At 46.9% G+C, this 17,917-nt stretch overlaps 1 protein-coding gene across 1 annotated transcript in view; it reads left to right on the top strand.

Moving 5' to 3' along the window:
- Positions 1 to 15,507, top strand: part of LOC138976668 (rabankyrin-5-like) — a 38,242-nt gene extending 22,735 nt beyond the window's left edge. Inside the window, exons 18-25 of the mRNA XM_070349544.1 lie at positions 84 to 284; positions 1,831 to 2,007; positions 2,358 to 2,505; positions 3,466 to 3,556; positions 3,957 to 4,081; positions 4,633 to 4,779; positions 12,808 to 12,898; positions 13,929 to 15,507. Of these exons, the coding sequence (XP_070205645.1) occupies positions 84 to 284; positions 1,831 to 2,007; positions 2,358 to 2,505; positions 3,466 to 3,556; positions 3,957 to 4,081; positions 4,633 to 4,779; positions 12,808 to 12,898; positions 13,929 to 14,061 (1,113 nt within the window). The 3' untranslated portion in view covers positions 14,062 to 15,507. The remainder of the gene's footprint in view (positions 1 to 83; positions 285 to 1,830; positions 2,008 to 2,357; positions 2,506 to 3,465; positions 3,557 to 3,956; positions 4,082 to 4,632; positions 4,780 to 12,807; positions 12,899 to 13,928) is intronic.
- The last annotated feature ends 2,410 nt before the right edge of the window (positions 15,508 to 17,917 follow it).

Genomic DNA, 17,917 nt, shown 5'->3' with positions numbered 1-17,917 from the left:
TGCAATCCACCTAGCCATAGAGAACCAGCCCTCTAATGTTTAATCTTTCAATGAACAAAAGAATGTAAATGTTGTTTTCACAGGACGCTGAAGGCAAGACGCCGATCCACCTGGCCATCGAGAACCAACACCCGGTGATCATCTCCCTCCTCCTGTCTCACCCCAACCTCAACCTGACGCTCAAAGACCGCAGCGGTCACACGCCCTTCGCCGCCGCCATGATGACCCGCAACAATAAGGCAGCGCAGGCCATACTGGACAGGGAACCCACGGCCGCTGAACAGGTAGGGCAGTGTATACTGGACAGGGAACCCACGGCCGCTGAACAGGTAGGGCAGTGTATACTGGACAGGGAACCCACGGCCGCTGAACAGGTAGGGCAGTGTATAATGGACAGGGAACCCACGGCCGCTGAACAGGTAGGGCAGTGTATACTGGACAGGGAACCCACGGCCGCTGAACAGGTAGGGCAGTGTATACTGGACAGGGAACCCACGGCCGCTGAACAGGCAGCGCAGGCCATACTGGACAGGGAACCCACGGCCGCTGAACAGGTAGGGCAGTGTATACTGGACAGGGAACCCACGGCCGCTGAACAGGTAGGGCAGTGTATACTGGACAGGGAACCCACGGCCGCTGAACAGGTAAGGCAGTGTATACTGGACAGGGAACCCACGGCCGCTGAACAGATAGGGCAGTGTATACTGGACAGGGAACCCACGGCCGCTGAACAGGTAGGGCAGTGTATACTGGACAGGGAACCCACGGCCGCTGAACAGGTAGGGCAGTGTATACGAGGTCTGTCGCCTTCTAGTGTTGATCCGGCATATTGACGGGCGCAGTTGCCTAGTGGATAAGACGCCGGCCTCCTATGCAGAAAGTCGCAAGTTCGAATCCCGGCCGTGCCTGGTGGGTTAAGGATGGAGATTTTTCCGATCTCCCACGTCAACGTTTGTGCAGACCTGCTAATGCTTTATCCCCCTTCGTGTGTATGTTCACGCAAGCACAAGACCAAGTGCGCACAGAAAAGATCCTGTAATTCTGTCATGAACAAAGAAGAAGAAGATCCTGCATATACAAATAGGGTTTAAGAGATGTTAAAGACCAACAACCACCCAACCAACCAACCAACCTTCTATCGTCTTCCTGTCCAGATACAGTGGAACCTCCCTTTTAGACCTTCACAAATCGGAGAAAATCAGAGGGTCTTAAAATGGAGGTAAATTTATGGAGCTTATAAACAGAAAATGTGAAAAAGCAAGGTCTTAAAATGGAGGAAGTCTTAAATTCGGGGTCCTTCTTCTTCTTCTTCTTCTTCTGCGTTCGTGGGCTGAAACTCCCACGTACACTCGTGTTTTTTGCACGAGTGGAATTTTACGTGTATGACCGTTTTTTACCCCGCCATTTAGGCAGCCATACGCCGTTTTCGGAGGAAGCATGCTGGGTATTTTCGTGTTTCTATAACCCACCGAACTCTGACATGGATTACAGGATCGTTTTCGTGCGCACTTGGTCTTGTGCTTGCGTGTACACACGGGGGTGTTCGGACACCGAGGAGAGTCTGCACACAAAGTTGACTCTGAGAAATAAATCTCTCGCCGAACGTGGGGACGAACTCACGCTGACAGCGGCAAACTGGATACAAATCCAGCGCGCTACCGACTGAGCTACATCCCCGCCCAAATTCGGTGTCCTAAAAGGGGGTTCCACTGTAGCTATGCACTAGCATCGTGCGCTTTGTTCGCTTGTTTGACTTTCTTAAAGTGTTACAGTTTACGGTATCCTAGAAAAATAAAATGTGATTCCGATTATTTGCGTGTGTTTTACCAGGTGGACAACAGGGGACGCAACTTCCTGCACACAGCCATCCAGAAGTCGGACATTGAGAGTGTTCTGTTCTTGATCAGTGTACACGCCAATGTCAACTCTCGCACGCAGGATCAGCATCATCTGACGCCACTCCATTTAGCCGTCATGGCAGGGTCAGAAATCATTGTTAGAAATTTGGTGAGTTTTGTTTCATTTTTGTATTTGAATCTGCCTTGCATTATCTTTTTTTCTTTTGCTACTTATTCATTCTCTCTTCAGGGATGGGAGGGGGGGGATGTGAAGGATATAATGTTATGTGTTCACTTTATTGTTTTGCTTTATTGTTATGTTATTAGCCAGTGACCATCAATCAGAATAAAAAATCAGTGAGGAAAAGACATAAAACCGACAAATAAACAAACGCAGGAATGAAAGAGTAAGTGTTAGTATTTTTGGAGGTGCTTGTAAGATGAACAAATCTTTTTTGTTATTCTGTTGTTGTTCTCCCATTTAGTTGTTAATTTCAGTTGACCCATTGTTTGTTTCAGTTACTAGCAGGTGCGTCTGTGAATGAAAAAACTCAGACCGGGGAAACCGCGTTACATCTGGCTGCTGTGCGGGATCATTCCTCCATCGTCTCCATTCTCATCGAAAACAACATTGATGTCGACGCTGTCGATGAAAATCTCAACAATGGTAGGACCACGGTTTGCTTTGGACATAGAGAATACTACATAGCTTGTTGTGTCGAACCAGATTTACACGAGTTGCTTTTTTAATATTGAACTGCAAGTGAAAGCGAGCTTTTCAATACTTCAGGCCTGGGAATGATACGCCTTTCGTTGTAAATACGACGAAGTCCTTTTCTAATTGTGTAAGAAAAGAGCCTCCGTGTGCCCTTAAAAATGCTTAAAACGCAACATTTTCCCGTCAGTACTCCCAAACCACTTTTACTCATTCCCAGGCCTGATACTTAAAAAAGCAACGAGTGTAAATCTGGTACGACACAGCAAGCCAGGTAGTATTCTGTTTATTCTACATATCACCATTGATCATTGACTGGTCCGTGACATGGGACATTTTCCATTTGTATCATAAGTTCTAGTGATTGTAACGTTTGATTTTGTACCCCCCGCGGGTTAGGGGGAGTCCCATATTGGTTGGGACGAGAAAGAATTTACCCGATGCTACCCAGCATGTCGTAAGAGGCGACTAACGGTTCTGTTTCTCCTTTTACCCTTGTTAAGTGTTTCTTGTATAGAATATAGTCAATGTTTGTAAAGAATTTAGTCAAGCAGTATGTAAGAAATGTTAAGTCCTTTGTACTGGAAACTTGCATTCTCCCAGTAAGGTCATATATTGTACTACGTTGCAAGCCCCTGGAGCAATTTTTTGATTAGTGCTTTTGTGAACAAGAAACAATTAACAAGTGGCTCTATCCCATCTCCCCCCTTTCCCCTATCCCATCTCCCCCCTTTCCCCGTCGCGATATAACCTTGAATGGTTGAAAACGACGTTAAACACCAAATAAAGAAAGAAAGAAAGTTTAATTTTGTCATAAATTAAACGTTCCAATAATCTTCCGTTTTTGTTTTTTGATTCTTGCTTTTCAGATTTTGAATGTCTGATAAATATACGGCTTGATACTTGTTTCAGCACTGCATGTGTGTGTTCAGCAAGGTAACCTGTCCACAGTCAAAACGTTACTGACAGAATCTCGCGTCAATGCTGAAGCAGTAAATGCAAAGTGAGTACCTGTTCTGTAGCTCCGTTTGTTTCTCCTGCGGCTATTCTCAATTGCGTTTTCTCTTTTATGAAGAACTAGACTATGAGATGAAGGAGTTAGTTGTATGCTACCTTTTCCCTTCCAAAAAAAGTGAAAATATTGGTTGTGAGGTATTTGCACATATATGTACGTGTCTCAGTTTTAATGTATGCATGTGTTCATTCGTCTAGATGACTGCTGAGCTGTGTGTGTGTGTGTGTGTGTGTGTGTGTGTGTGTGTTCATGCTTGTGTGTGTGTTGGGGAGAGGGGGGGGGGGGTAGAGCGTCTATATGCATTTATGATAGTATCTACATGAAGTTTCACACAGAGGAGGAAGGTATCTTTTCGCTGCCTCATACTTATTTTCTCCCATTCTGTCAGGGGCCAGAACCCACTACACATTCTAGGTCAGTATGGCAAAGACAACGCAGCGGCCATGTTTGAGCTGTTCAGGGAAACCATGCCAGAGTATCCCATCGACCGGCCAGACGCTGAGGGAAGCACAGGTAGACAGTAAAAAGTGGTGGTGGTGGATGTTGTTGTATCTGTTCAAGTAAAAAGTATGGTTTGTATGTCCAGTGTAGGTTAATTGTCAAAAGAAAAAGAGGCATCCAGTGTATGCACAAGATTTTGTTTTCTTGCAATGTAAACTTGATGAGAAATATAAAATACACCTACTGAAACTCCTTTAACACACACTCTCTTTGTCTTTCTCTCACACACACACACACACACACACACACACACACACACACACACACACACACACACACACACACACATGTGCACATGTACACACCATTTAAAATCTCTTGACAGAAAACATGTCACCATTGTTCTTATGTCCACTGTAGAATCTTTATTTTTTCAGTGTTACTGCATGCACAACATGCACATTTATTTATTTATTAAGGAGATTTCTATAGCGCATAACTAAAAGCACTATGCGCTTAGATGCTGGATGGAAGGATGTCTCACGTTTGATCAGATAGTCACCAAACTTAATTGTCTATAGTCACCAAACTTAATTGTCTAATTATCACAAACTTGTGTGCAGCATTACTACTGGCGTACTGCAATGGCAACGGAGGCTTGTGTCGCGCCATGGTCAGAGCGGGGGCGTGTCTAGGAACTGTCAATCACAACGGACTCAGCATTTTTAACGCTCCAGTGGCCACCAGGCAACTACTCTTTAAACTCTTAGGTAAGCAGAATTTCATGTTACTGCTTTGTGTATTGAAGTGCCTTATCCCCCTTTGTGTGTACACACAAGCACAAGACCAAGTGCGCACGGAAAAGATCCTGTTATCCATGTCAGAGTTTGGTGGGTTACAGAAACACACAAATACCAGCATGCTTCCCCCGAAAGCAGCGTATGGCTGCCTGAATGGCGGGGTAAAAACGGCATACACGTAAAAACCCACTCGTGCAAAAGCAGGAGTGAACATGGGAGTTTGAGCCCATGAAGGAAGAAGAAGAGTATCAAGCAAGTTGGAAGTGAGGGGTGTAGTCAATACAGGACTTCAATCAGAGTACATGTGTAACATGTTCATTTCTTGCTGCTTTGCCTTGTGTCACAAGTCACTTGTTTAACTCCCATTGAGTGCTGTGTGTTGTCCACTGAGTGCTGTGTGTTGTCCATTGAGTGCTGTGTGTTGTCCACTGAGTGCTGTGTGTTGTCCACTGAGTGATGTGTGTTGTCCATTGAGTGTTGTGTGTTGTCCACTGAGTGCTGTGTGTTGTCCATTGAGTGCTGTGTGTTGTCCACTGAGTGCTGTGTGCTGTCCACTGAGTGCTGTGTGTTGTCCACTGAGTGCTGTGTGTTGTCCATTGAGTGCTGTGTGTTGTCCACTGAGTGCTGTGTGTTGTCCACTGAGTGCTGTGTGTTGTCCACTGAGTGCTGTGTGTTGTCCACTGAGTGCTGTGTGTTGTCCACTGAGTGCTGTGTGTTGTCCACTGTGTGTTGTCCATTGAATGCTGTGTGTTGTCCATTGAGTGCTGTGTGTTGTCCACTGAGTGCTGTGTGTTGTCCACTGAGTGCTGTGTGTTGTCCATTGAGTGCTGTGTGTTGTCCACTGAGTGCTGTGTGTTGTCCACTGAGTGCTGTCTGTTGTCCACTGAGTGCTGTCTGTTGTCCACTGAGTGCTGTGTGTTGTCCACTGAGTGCTGTGTGTTGTCCATTGAGTGCTGTGTGTTGTCCACTGAGTGCTGTCTGTTGTCCACTGAGTGTTGTCTGTTGTCCACTGAGTGCTGTCTGTTGTCCATTGAGTGCTGTGTGTTGTCCACTGAGTGCTGTGTGTTGTCCATTGAGTGCTGTCTGTTGTCCATTGAGTGCTGTCTGTTGTCCACTGAGTGCTGTGTGTTGTCCATTGAGTGCTGTCTGTTGTCCACTGAGTGCTGTGTGTTGTCCACTGAGTGCTGTGTGTTGTCCACTGAGTGCTGTGTGTTGTCCATTGAGTGTTGTGTGTTGTCCACTGAGTGCTGTGTGTTGTCCACTGAGTGCTGTGTGTTGTCCATTGAGTGCTGTGTGCTGTCCACTGAGTGTTGTCCATTGAGTGCTGTCTGTTGTCCATTGAGTGCTGTGTGTTGTCCACTGAGTGCTGTGTGTTGTCCACTGAGTGCTGTGTGTTGTCCACTGAGTGCTGTGTGTTGTCCACTGAGTGCTGTGTGTTGTCCACTGAGTGATGTGTGTTGTCCACTGAGTGCTGTGTGTTGTCCATTGAGTGCTGTGTGTTGTCCACTGAGTGTTGTGTGTTGTCCACTGAGTGCTGTGTGTTGTCCACTGAGTGCTGTGTGCTGTCCACTGAGTGCTGTGTGTTGTCCATTGAGTGCTGTGTGTTGTCCACTGAGTGCTGTGTGTTGTCCACTGAGTGATGTCTGTTGTCCACTGAGTGCTGTCTGTTGTCCACTGAGTGATGTCTGTTGTCCACTGAGTGCTGTCTGTTGTCCATTGAGTGCTGTGTGTTGTCCACTGAGTGCTGTGTGTTGTCCACTGAGTGCTGTGTGTTGTCCACTGAGTGCTGTGTGTTGTCTACTGAGTGATGTGTGTTGTCCACTGAGTGCTGTGTGTTGTCCACTGAGTGCTGTGTGTTGTCCACTGAGTGCTGTGTGTTGTCCACTGAGTGCTGTGTGTTGTCCATTGAGTGCTGTCTGTTGTCCACTGAGTGCTGTCTGTTGTCCACTGAGTGCTGTCTGTTGTCCACTGAGTGATGTCTGTTGTCCACTGAGTGCTGTGTGTTGTCCACTGAGTGCTGTCTGTTGTCCACTGAGTGTTGTCTGTTGTCCACTGAGTGTTGTCCATTGAGTGCTGTGTGTTGTCCATTGAGTGCTGTCTGTTGTCCACTGAGTGATGTCTGTTGTCCACTGAGTGCTGTCTGTTGTCCACTGAGTGATGTCTGTTGTCCATTGAGTGCTGTGTGTTGTCCACTGAGTGCTGTGTGTTGTCCACTGAGTGATGTGTGTTGTCCACTGAGTGTTGTGTGTTGTCCACTGAGTGCTGTCTGTTGTCCACTGAGTGCTGTGTGTTGTCCACTGAGTGATGTGTGTTGTCCACTGAATGCTGTGTGTTGTCCACTGAGTGATGTCTGTTGTCCACTGAGTGCTGTGTGTTGTCCACTGAGTGCTGTCTGTTGTCCACTGAGTGATGTCTGTTGTCCATTGAGTGCTGTGTGTTGTCCACTGAGTGCTGTGTGTTGTCCATTGAGTGCTGTGTGTTGTCCACTGAGTGATGTCTGTTGTCCACTGAGTGCTGTCTGTTGTCCATTGAGTGCTGTGTGTTGTCCACTGAGTGCTGTGTGTTGTCCATTGAGTGCTGTGTGTTGTCCACTGAGTGATGTCTGTTGTCCACTGAGTGCTGTGTGTTGTCCACTGAGTGCTGTGTGTTGTCCACTGAGTGCTGTGTGTTGTCCACTGAGTGCTGTGTGTTGTCCACTGAGTGCTGTGTGTTGTCCACTGAGTGCTGTGTGTTGTCCATTGAGTGCTGTGTGTTGTCCACTGAGTGCTGTGTGTTGTCCACTGAGTGCTGTCTGTTGTCCACTGAGTGCTGTGTGTTGTCCACTGAGTGCTGTCTGTTGTCCACTGAGTGCTGTCTGTTGTCCACTGAGTGATGTCCACTGAGTGCTGTGTGTTGTCCACTGAGTGCTGTGTGTTGTCCACTGAGTGCTGTCTGTTGTCCATTGAGTGCTGTGTGCTGTCCACTGAGTGTTGTCCACTGAGTGCTGTGTGTTGTCCATTGAGTGCTGTGTGTTGTCCACTGAGTGATGTCTGTTGTCCACTGAGTGCTGTCTGTTGTCCACTGAGTGATGTCTGTTGTCCACTGAGTGCTGTCTGTTGTCCACTGAGTGATGTCTGTTGTCCACTGAGTGCTGTGTGTTGTCTACTGAGTGATGTGTGTTGTCCACTGAGTGCTGTGTGTTGTCCACTGAGTGCTGTGTGTTGTCCATTGAGTGCTGTGTGTTGTCCACTGAGTGCTGTGTGTTGTCCACTGTGTGTTGTCCACTGAGTGCTGTGTGTTGTCCACTGAGTGCTGTGTGTTGTCCACTGAGTGCTGTGTGTTGTCCACTGAGTGCTGTGTGTTGTCCACTGAGTGCTGTGTGTTGTCCACTGAGTGCTGTGTGTTGTCCACTGAGTGCTGTGTGTTGACCACTGAGTGCTGTGTGTTGTCCACTGAGTGCTGTGTGTTGTCCACTGAGTGCTGTGTGTTGTCCACTGAGTGCTGTGTGTTGTCCACTGAGTGCTGTGTGTTGTCCATTGAGTGCTGTGTGTTGTCCATTGAGTGCTGTGTGTTGTCCACTGAGTGCTGTGTGTTGTCCACTGAGTGCTGTGTGTTGTCCACTGAGTGCCGTGTGTTGTCCACTGAGTGCCGTGTGTTGTCCACTGAGTGCTGTGTGTTGTCCACTGAGTGCTGTGTGTTGTCCACTGAGTGCTGTGTGTTGTCCACTGAGTGCTGTGTGTTGTCCACTGAGTGCTGTGTGTTGTCCATTGAGTGCTGTGTGTTGTCCACTGAATGCTGTGTGTTGTCCACTGAGTGCTGTGTGTTGTCCACTGAGTGCTGTGTGTTGTCCACTGAGTGCTGTGTGTTGTCCACTGAGTGCTGTGTGTTGTCCACTGAGTGCTGTGTGTTGTCCACTGAGTGCTGTGTGTTGTCCACTGAGTGCTGTCTGTTGTCCATTGAGTGATGTCTGTTGTCCATTGAGTGCTGTGTGTTGTCCACTGAGTGCTGTGTGTTGTCTACTGAGTGATGTGTGTTGTCCACTGAGTGCTGTGTGTTGTCCACTGAGTGCTGTGTGTTGTCCACTGAGTGATGTGTGTTGTCCACTGAGTGATGTCTGTTGTCCACTGAGTGCTGTGTGTTGTCCACTGAGTGCTGTGTGTTGTCCACTGAGTGCTGTGTGTTGTCCACTGAGTGCTGTGTGTTGTCCACTGAGTGCTGTGTGTTGTCCACTGAGTGCTGTGTGTTGTCCACTGAGTGCTGTGTGTTGTCCATTGAGTGCTGTGTGTTGTCCACTGAGTGCTGTGTGTTGTCCACTGAGTGCTGTGTGTTGTCCACTGAGTGCTGTGTGTTGTCCACTGAGTGCTGTGTGTTGTCCATTGAGTGCTGTGTGTTGTCCACTGAGTGCTGTGTGTTGTCCACTGAGTGCTGTGTGTTGTCCACTGAGTGCTGTGTGTTGTCCACTGAGTGCTGTGTGTTGTCCATTGAGTGCTGTGTGTTGTCCACTGAGTGATGTGTGTTGTCCATTGAGTGCTGTGTGTTGTCCATTGAGTGCTGTGTGTTGTCCATTGAGTGCTGTGTGTTGTCCATTGAGTGCTGTGTGTTGTCCACTGAGTGCTGTGTGTTGTCCACTGAGTGCTGTGTGTTGTCCACTGAGTGCTGTGTGTTGTCCACTGAGTGCTGTCTGTTGTCCACTGAGTGTTGTCTGTTGTCCACTGAGTGCTGTGTGTTGTCCACTGAGTGCTGTGTGTTGTCCATTGAGTGCTGTGTGTTGTCCACTGAGTGCTGTGTGTTGTCCATTGAGTGCTGTCTGTTGTCCACTGAGTGCTGTGTGTTGTCCACTGAGTGCTGTGTGTTGTCCACTGAGTGCTGTGTGTTGTCCATTGAGTGCTGTGTGTTGTCCACTGAGTGCTGTGTGTTGTCCACTGAGTGCTGTGTGTTGTCCATTGAGTGCTGTGTGTTGTCCACTGAGTGCTGTGTGTTGTCCACTGAGTGCTGTGTGTTGTCCATTGAGTGCTGTGTGTTGTCCATTGAGTGCTGTGTGTTGTCCACTGAGTGCTGTGTGTTGTCCACTGAGTGCTGTGTGTTGTCCACTGAGTGCTGTGTGTTGTCCACTGAGTGCTGTGTGTTGTCCACTGAGTGCTGTGTGTTGTCCACTGAGTGCTGTGTGTTGTCCACTGAGTGCTGTGTGTTGTCCACTGAGTGCTGTGTGTTGTCCACTGAGTGTTGTCCATTGAGTGCTGTGTGTTGTCCATTGAGTGTTGTCCACTGAGTGCTGTCTGTTGTCCATTGAGTGCTGTGTGTTGTCCACTGAGTGCTGTGTGTTGTCCACTGAGTGCTGTGTGTTGTCCACTGAGTGCTGTGTGTTGTCCACTGAGTGCTGTGTGTTGTCCACTGAGTGCTGTGTGTTGTCCACTGAGTGCTGTGTGTTGTCCATTGAGTGCTGTGTGTTGTCCATTGAGTGCTGTGTGTTGTCCACTGAGTGCTGTGTGTTGTCCACTGAGTGCTGTGTGTTGTCCACTGAGTGCTGTGTGTTGTCCACTGAGTGCTGTGTGTTGTCCACTGAGTGCTGTGTGTTGTCCATTGAGTGCTGTGTGTTGTCCACTGAGTGCTGTGTGTTGTCCACTGAGTGCTGTCTGTTGTCCACTGAGTGCTGTGTGTTGTCCACTGAGTGCTGTGTGTTGTCCATTGAGTGCTGTGTGTTGTCCACTGAGTGCTGTGTGTTGTCCACTGAGTGCTGTGTGTTGTCCACTGAGTGCTGTGTGTTGTCCACTGAGTGCTGTGTGTTGTCCACTGAGTGCTGTCTGTTGTCCACTGAGTGCTGTGTGTTGTCCATTGAGTGCTGTGTGTTGTCCACTGAGTGCTGTGTGTTGTCTACTGAGTGCTGTGTGTTGTCCATTGAGTGCTGTGTGTTGTCCACTGAATGCTGTGTGTTGTCCACTGAGTGCTGTGTGTTGTCCACTGAGTGCTGTGTGTTGTCCACTGAGTGCTGTGTGTTGTCCACTGAGTGTTGTGTGTTGTCCACTGAGTGCTGTGTGTTGTCCACTGAGTGCTGTGTGTTGTCCATTGAGTGCTGTATGTTGTCCACTGAGTGCTGTGTGTTGTCCATTGAGTGCTGTGTGTTGTCCATTGAGTGCTGTGTGTTGTCCACTGAGTGCTGTGTGTTGTCCACTGTGTGTTGTCCACTGAGTGCTGTGTGTTGTCCACTGAGTGCTGTGTGTTGTCCACTGAGTGCTGTGTGTTGTCCACTGAGTGCTGTGTGTTGTCCACTGAGTGCTGTGTGTTGTCCACTGAGTGCTGTGTGTTGTCCATTGAGTGCTGTGTGTTGTCCACTGTGTGTTGTCCACTGAGTGCTGTGTGTTGTCCACTGAGTGCTGTGTGTTGTCCATTGAGTGCTGTGTGTTGTCCATTGAGTGCTGTGTGTTGTCCATTGAGTGCTGTGTGTTGTCCACTGAGTGCTGTGTGTTGTCCATTGAGTGCTGTGTGTTGTCCACTGAGTGCTGTCTGTTGTCCACTGAGTGCTGTGTGCTGTCCACTGAGTGCTGTGTGTTGTCCATTGAGTGCTGTCTGTTGTCCACTGAGTGCTGTGTGTTGTCCACTGAGTGCTGTGTGTTGTCCACTGAGTGCTGTGTGTTGTCCACTGAGTGCTGTGTGTTGTCCATTGAGTGCTGTGTGTTGTCCACTGAGTGATGTCTGTTGTCCACTGAGTGCTGTCTGTTGTCCACTGAGTGCTGTGTGTTGTCCACTGAGTGCTGTGTGTTGTCCACTGTGTGTTGTCCACTGAGTGCTGTGTGTTGTCCACTGAGTGCTGTGTGTTGTCCACTGAGTGCTGTGTGTTGTCCACTGAGTGATGTGTGTTGTCCATTGAGTGTTGTGTGTTGTCCACTGAGTGCTGTGTGTTGTCCACTGAGTGCTGTGTGTTGTCCACTGAGTGCTGTGTGTTGTCCATTGAGTGCTGTGTGTTGTCCACTGAGTGCTGTGTGTTGTCTACTGAGTGCTGTGTGTTGTCCATTGAGTGCTGTGTGTTGTCCACTGAGTGCTGTCCACTGAGTGCTGTGTGTTGTCCACTGAGTGCTGTGTGTTGTCCACTGTGTGTTGTCCACTGAGTGCTGTGTGTTGTCCACTGTGTGTTGTCCACTGAGTGCTGTGTGTTGTCCACTGAGTGCTGTGTGTTGTCCACTGAGTGCTGTGTGTTGTCCACTGAGTGCTGTGTGTTGTCCACTGAGTGCTGTGTGTTGTCCACTGAGTGATGTGTGTTGTCCACTGAGTGCTGTGTGTTGTCCACTGAGTGCTGTGTGTTGTCCATTGAGTGTTGTGTGTTGTCCACTGAGTGCTGTGTGTTGTCCACTGAGTGCTGTGTGTTGTCCATTGTGTGCTGTGTGTTGTCCACTGAGTGCTGTGTGTTGTCCACTGAGTGCTGTGTGTTGTCCACTGAGTGCTGTGTGTTGTCCACTGAGTGCTGTGTGTTGTCCACTGAGTGCTGTGTGTTGTCCACTGAGTGCTGTGTGTTGTCCACTGAGTGTTGTGTGTTGTCCACTGAGTGCTGTGTGTTGTCCACTGAGTGCTGTGTGTTGTCCACTGAGTGCTGTGTGTTGTCCACTGAGTGCTGTGTGTTGTCCACTGAGTGCTGTGTGTTGTCCACTGAGTGCTGTGTGTTGTCCACTGAGTGCTGTGTGTTGTCCATTGAGTGATGTGTGTTGTCCATTGAGTGCTGTGTGTTGTCCACTGAGTGCTGTCTGTTGTCCACTGAGTGATGTCTGTTGTCCATTGAGTGCTGTGTGTTGTCCACTGAGTGCTGTGTGTTGTCCACTGAGTGCTGTCTGTTGTCCACTGAGTGCTGTGTGTTGTCCACTGAGTGTTGTGTGTTGTCCACTGAGTGTTGTGTGTTGTCCACTGAGTGCTGTGTGTTGTCCACTGAGTGTTGTGTGTTGTCCACTGAGTGCTGTCTGTTGTCCACTGAGTGCTGTGTGTTGTCCACTGAGTGATGTGTGTTGTCCACTGAGTGCTGTGTGTTGTCCACAGACATGCTGTCCAAGGAGCCCCCATGGAGCGAGGGAGAGACGTGTCTAGAGTGCAGCACCAAGTTCTCCATCAAGACACGCAGACACCACTGGTAACGCTTCTTGCCTTGTCTCCCCTTGCTTTGTGTTTCATTCTTTCTTTTCTTCTGTATGTGTTTGGTTTGGTTTGGGTTGTGTTGTTTATTTGGTTGGGGGGGGGGGGGGGGAGAGAGGAGATGGGAGTGAAAGTGGGAAGAGCTGATGTAATTAGTTGACACAAAACGTTCAGTCTGCACATATCTGATCAACAAAGGGAAGTAAGCGCTTTAAATGCGTATGATAACTGTACCAGAGTAAGTGACAGTTATACGGAACCAGCCTCCTGGCACCTAGCTCACAGAATAACGACCATTGACATTCACAAGCAACTATCAGCCTCAACATGTCTTATTTGCTTACATACTAAGTTATTGAAGTATGTACATCTACTTCCATGTAGACACAAAATGTTAACTCAGCGTGAGTGTACTTGCACTCGTAAACATAGTCATCTCTTGCTTTCTCCAAACTTGGCTTGGCGTTCCAGCTTTAAATATCTCTTTAAACAGGTGTATAAACTAGCTGAATGCATGTGTAGGTGTGTGGGTGTGTATAGCTACCTGTATGTATATAGTGGAACCCCGCAATTTAAGAATTCCCCCTTTTTAAGATGCTGAAAACTTGTGTAAATTGACATTCATTTTAAGACCCCCTCCCTTTTTAAGACCTTGTATTTTCTAAGATTTGTTAAGAAGGGGGTGTTACGTTGTATTTACACCACTTTTTTTATTGTCCTTTTTCTTTCAATTCTTTGAAGTTTGTTTTTTATGCTGTTTTTTGTGCAGACTCTCCTCGGTGGCCGAACACCCCCGTGTGCACGCATGCGCACGATAAAGAACCCAAGTTCACAGCGAAAGTCTCAGGGCTTGGAAACATGAATACACGCATGCAGAAGAAATTTTTTTTTTAAGTATGGGTAGCGCCGTATACTGTATGGCAGCTCGCTTTCCCCAGGGAGAAAGCAGCCCGAATTCCCACGAGGGTCACCTGACAGGGCTATATCCAATCTTCTCCTTATCCTTACCTTATTTTGGTGTGTTGCAGTCGGCACTGCGGGCGACTCCTGTGCTCCAAGTGTTCAGGGAAGGACATGCCTATCGTCAAGTTCGGGCTGGCCAAGCCGGTGCGCGTGTGTGACGTGTGTTTTGACGTACTCAGCGTGGGGGGACAGTTTTAGTTGTTAGCTCAATTTCTTTTACTTGTTCCAATAATTTCACCTTTTTTGTTTGTTGAAAGCAGAACAATGGTGACTGCTTGTGAGAGCCAGAGATAAAAAGACCCAAAAATACTGTTCTCACATGTTTAACGAAGACGAAACAAATCACAATATTCCATTGATTTAGATTGTCTTCGTTAAACACATAAGTACAGTATTTTTTGGTCTTTTCATTTATTTATTTTTGTTAGCCTTGTAAATTTTTTAAAAATTGAGCCTCATTGTTTCTGTTTAGTCATCTTTATGGAGCACTTGTTGTTTGTAAAGTTGTTTTCTTGAAGTGTCTTTTTAGTGAAATGAGCATGTGGTTTGAGAGCTAAGTGAAAAGTGATGTGTTTAGACTGTGCATTACTGGGTCACAGGAGGTGTTTAGACTGTGCATTACTGGGTCACAGGAGGTGTTCTTCTTCTTCTTCTTGTCGTTCGCCAATGTTAAACTTGGAGTCCAGCTCTGGTAATGAAGTTGGTGGTCTTATGAAGAGCCTCCACAGGTACAGGAGGTGTTTAGACTGTGCATTACTGGGTCACAGGAGGTGTTTAGACTGTGCATTACTGGGTCACAGGAGGTGTTTAGACTGTGCATTACTTGGTCACAGGAGGTGTTTAGACTGTGCATTACTGGGTTACAGGAGGTGTTTAGACTGTGCATTACTGGGTTACAGGAGCTTTCCTCACATTGTTATTTCAAATGTTATACTGATGTTGAAAAGGGATAAAGGCCAGATCATTGATAGGAACACTTTGTATTTACCTGCTGTGAGAGTATGACTGTTGCATTGAGATCAAGTGGTGTCTGTTTTGAGAGAGCTGTGAGAGTATGACTTTTGCATTGAGATCAAGTGGTGTCTGTTTTGAGAGAGCTGTGAGAGTATGACTGTTGCATTGAGATCAAGTGGTGTCTGTTTTGAGAGAGCTGTGAGAGTATGACTGTTGCATTGAGATCAAGTGGTGTCTGTTTTGAGAGAGCTGTGAGAGTATGATTGTTGCATTGAGATCAAGTGGTGTCTGTTTTGAGAGAGCTGTGAGAGTATGACTGTTGCATTGAGATCAAGTGGTGTCTGTTTTGAGAGAGCTGTGAGAGTATGACTGTTGCATTGAGATCAAGTGGTGTCTGTTTTGAGAGAGCTGTGAGAGTATGACTGTTGCATTGAGATCAAGTGGTGTCTGTTTTGAGAGAGCTGTGAGAGTATGACTGTTGTATTGAGATCAAGTGGTGTCTGTTTTGAGAGAGCTGTGAGAGTATGACTGTTGCATTGAGATCAAGTGGTGTCTGTTTTGAGAGAGCTGTGAGAGTATGACTGTTGCATTGAGATCAAGTGGTGTCTGTTTTGAGAGAGTCCTCTAAGGGAGGACAAACTTCTGGCATGGGAACACCTTCAAACAAAGGCTCCCCCCCACCACCCCCACCCCCCCCCCCCCCAGATGTCAATAAAACATCCCTGTCTTGCCAGGACACCTGCAATGGAGACACTGGGCTGGTCCAAGGTTGGCCCTTGCCAGGTATCAGCAATACGTGGGAAACTGAGCTCATGATTTGGCACCCAAAGTGTGATGTGCTTGCCAGGTATCAGCAATACGTGGGAAACTGAGCTCAAGATTTGGCACCCAAAGTGTGATGTGCTTGTCAGAGGGAGTCGTCATGACACGCTTGACTCATTCCTAACAGCTTTGGAGATTTGTTTGTTTGTTTGTTTGTTTGCTTGCTTAACGCCCAGCCGACCATGAAGGGCCATATCAGGGCGGTGCTGCTTTGACATATAACGTGCGCCACACACAAGACAGAAGTCGCAGCACAGGCTTCATGTCTCACCCAGTCACATTATTCTGACACCGGATCAACCAGTCCTAGCACTAACCCCATAATGCCAGACGCCAGGCGGAGCAGCCACTAGATTGCCAATTTTCAAGTCTTAGGTATGACCCGGCCGGGGTTCGAACCCACGACCTCCCGATCACGGGGCAGACGCCTTACCACTAGGCCAACCGTGCCGGTAGCTTTGGAGATCACTGGTACGGAAAGTAGTTGGCTCAGCAACAAGCTCTGACTTCTCTATCAGCTTAACTTGAATCTATTACAGTGGAACCTGCCCTGGAGACCACCTGCCCAGTAAGACCACCCCAAAGGATCCCGGACGTTTTTTACGACTATATAAATCTCCTGTCTGAATAGACCACCTGTCTAAAGAGACCACTTTTGCTCAGTCCCTTGGCTGGTCTCTTTAGACAGGTTCGACTGTACCAAACATGCTGGCAATTAAGTTTGAAATTAACTAAATGGCCAGGTAAAGATGCAACAGTCTCTGTATGTGGTAGCACGAGTTTTTCTTGCACAATTTAAGCCACTCTTGTCCCAGCGGTGCTGCATCTGTTCAGAATGGGTTAGAAATACCACTGCAACCAGCCGATTACTTTTGATGTTAGATATATGAACGTCTGTTCAAATTGGGGTCGAAACCATCACTGCAGAAGGAGCACCCTACAAATGACTGACAGCTTTGGGCGCTAGGCATGAGAGTTGGTTAAATTTAAGCTGTCATTGCAGCAGTCGTACGCTTCAAATGACTGACAGCTTTTGGCGCTAGGCATGAGAGTTGGTTAAAGGAAAGCTGTCATTGCAGCAGTCGTACACTTCAAATGACTGACAGCTTGAGATAAGTGTATCAGTTTTAAGATTTGCTATGAAGGCCCGCAATGACATTTTCGCTACTCCTGTCTCCCACTCGTACTAAGGCCCTTTAGAAAGATTAAGATTTTGAATCAGAAACAAACAAGATCTAAGAAACAAAGGGACACGCCGGTGCTCTAAATATAGCCAACAACGGTGAGTGAGAGTTATTTGAAAACAGTCTCCTGGCATATGTGGGAGAATAATGAGCATGGACATTTACAAACAACTAGCTTTCATCCTCAAGATTTCCTCTGATAGCTAATATTGTGTTATGGCTGCTGTTTTCTTAGCAGAGTAACCCCATCACAGGTTGTGAGCTCAGATCCTGTGTTATTAGGCTTAAGCGTGTTTTGCTTCTGCAGTATTGCTCAGCAAATAGTGTGTATGATTGCCGGAGAAGAAGAGAGCATTCCATATATGTACATATGATGTATGACTGTAGTAATTTATGTTGCAATATTTTTTACCAACTCTGGTATTGTGGTCACTGAATCAAATTCCTGTGTCATGCCGGTTTGAGTTCCTTTCACTGAGTAGATATCCACACTGTTGTTTTCTGAAGCTTTGATTTGGAGAACAACCTGTAGTTAATATTCAAAGAGATTTTTGAACAAAACCAAATATTTTTTTGCCTCACATTTTCTGAGACTTAGCTTGTTCTCTGTGTTTTAATTCACATTTGCTTGTGTCAGGTTTGCAAAAAGCACAATTGTAAATAGTTCTGGTAATATCGAATGAATTCATATTGAGATTCAATTACTTTGATATTCAATTTGACAATTACTTTGTATGTTTGTCTTCAATCTGGATTCATGGTTGCGAACAAATACAATATAAAAACTGCTTTGAAAATACTTTGTGCCAACTGCTAAACTGGAGGTAAATTTACAGAGTTCACAAACAAAAATCTGAGAAAATCTTACCTTTAAGAGGAGGGAGTCTTAAACTGGAGGTAAATTTACAGAGTTCACAAACAAAAATCTGAAAAAATCAAACCCTTTCAGGGGTATGTCTGAAAACAGGGGAGGGGAAGGGGTCGCTGGTCCTAAAAGGGGGTGTTCTACTGTATAATATGTAGAGAGAAAAAGTTATATGTGTAGATCGATTTGATGAGAAATTAGATATTGTTGTAGAAGTTGGTACCCCCCC

Source organism: Littorina saxatilis, linkage group LG9 (assembly GCF_037325665.1).
Source record: "Littorina saxatilis isolate snail1 linkage group LG9, US_GU_Lsax_2.0, whole genome shotgun sequence".
Taxonomy (NCBI): domain Eukaryota; kingdom Metazoa; phylum Mollusca; class Gastropoda; order Littorinimorpha; family Littorinidae; genus Littorina; species Littorina saxatilis.
Note: the sequence above shows the minus strand (reverse complement) of the source record. Positions and strands in the feature narration are given on the sequence as shown.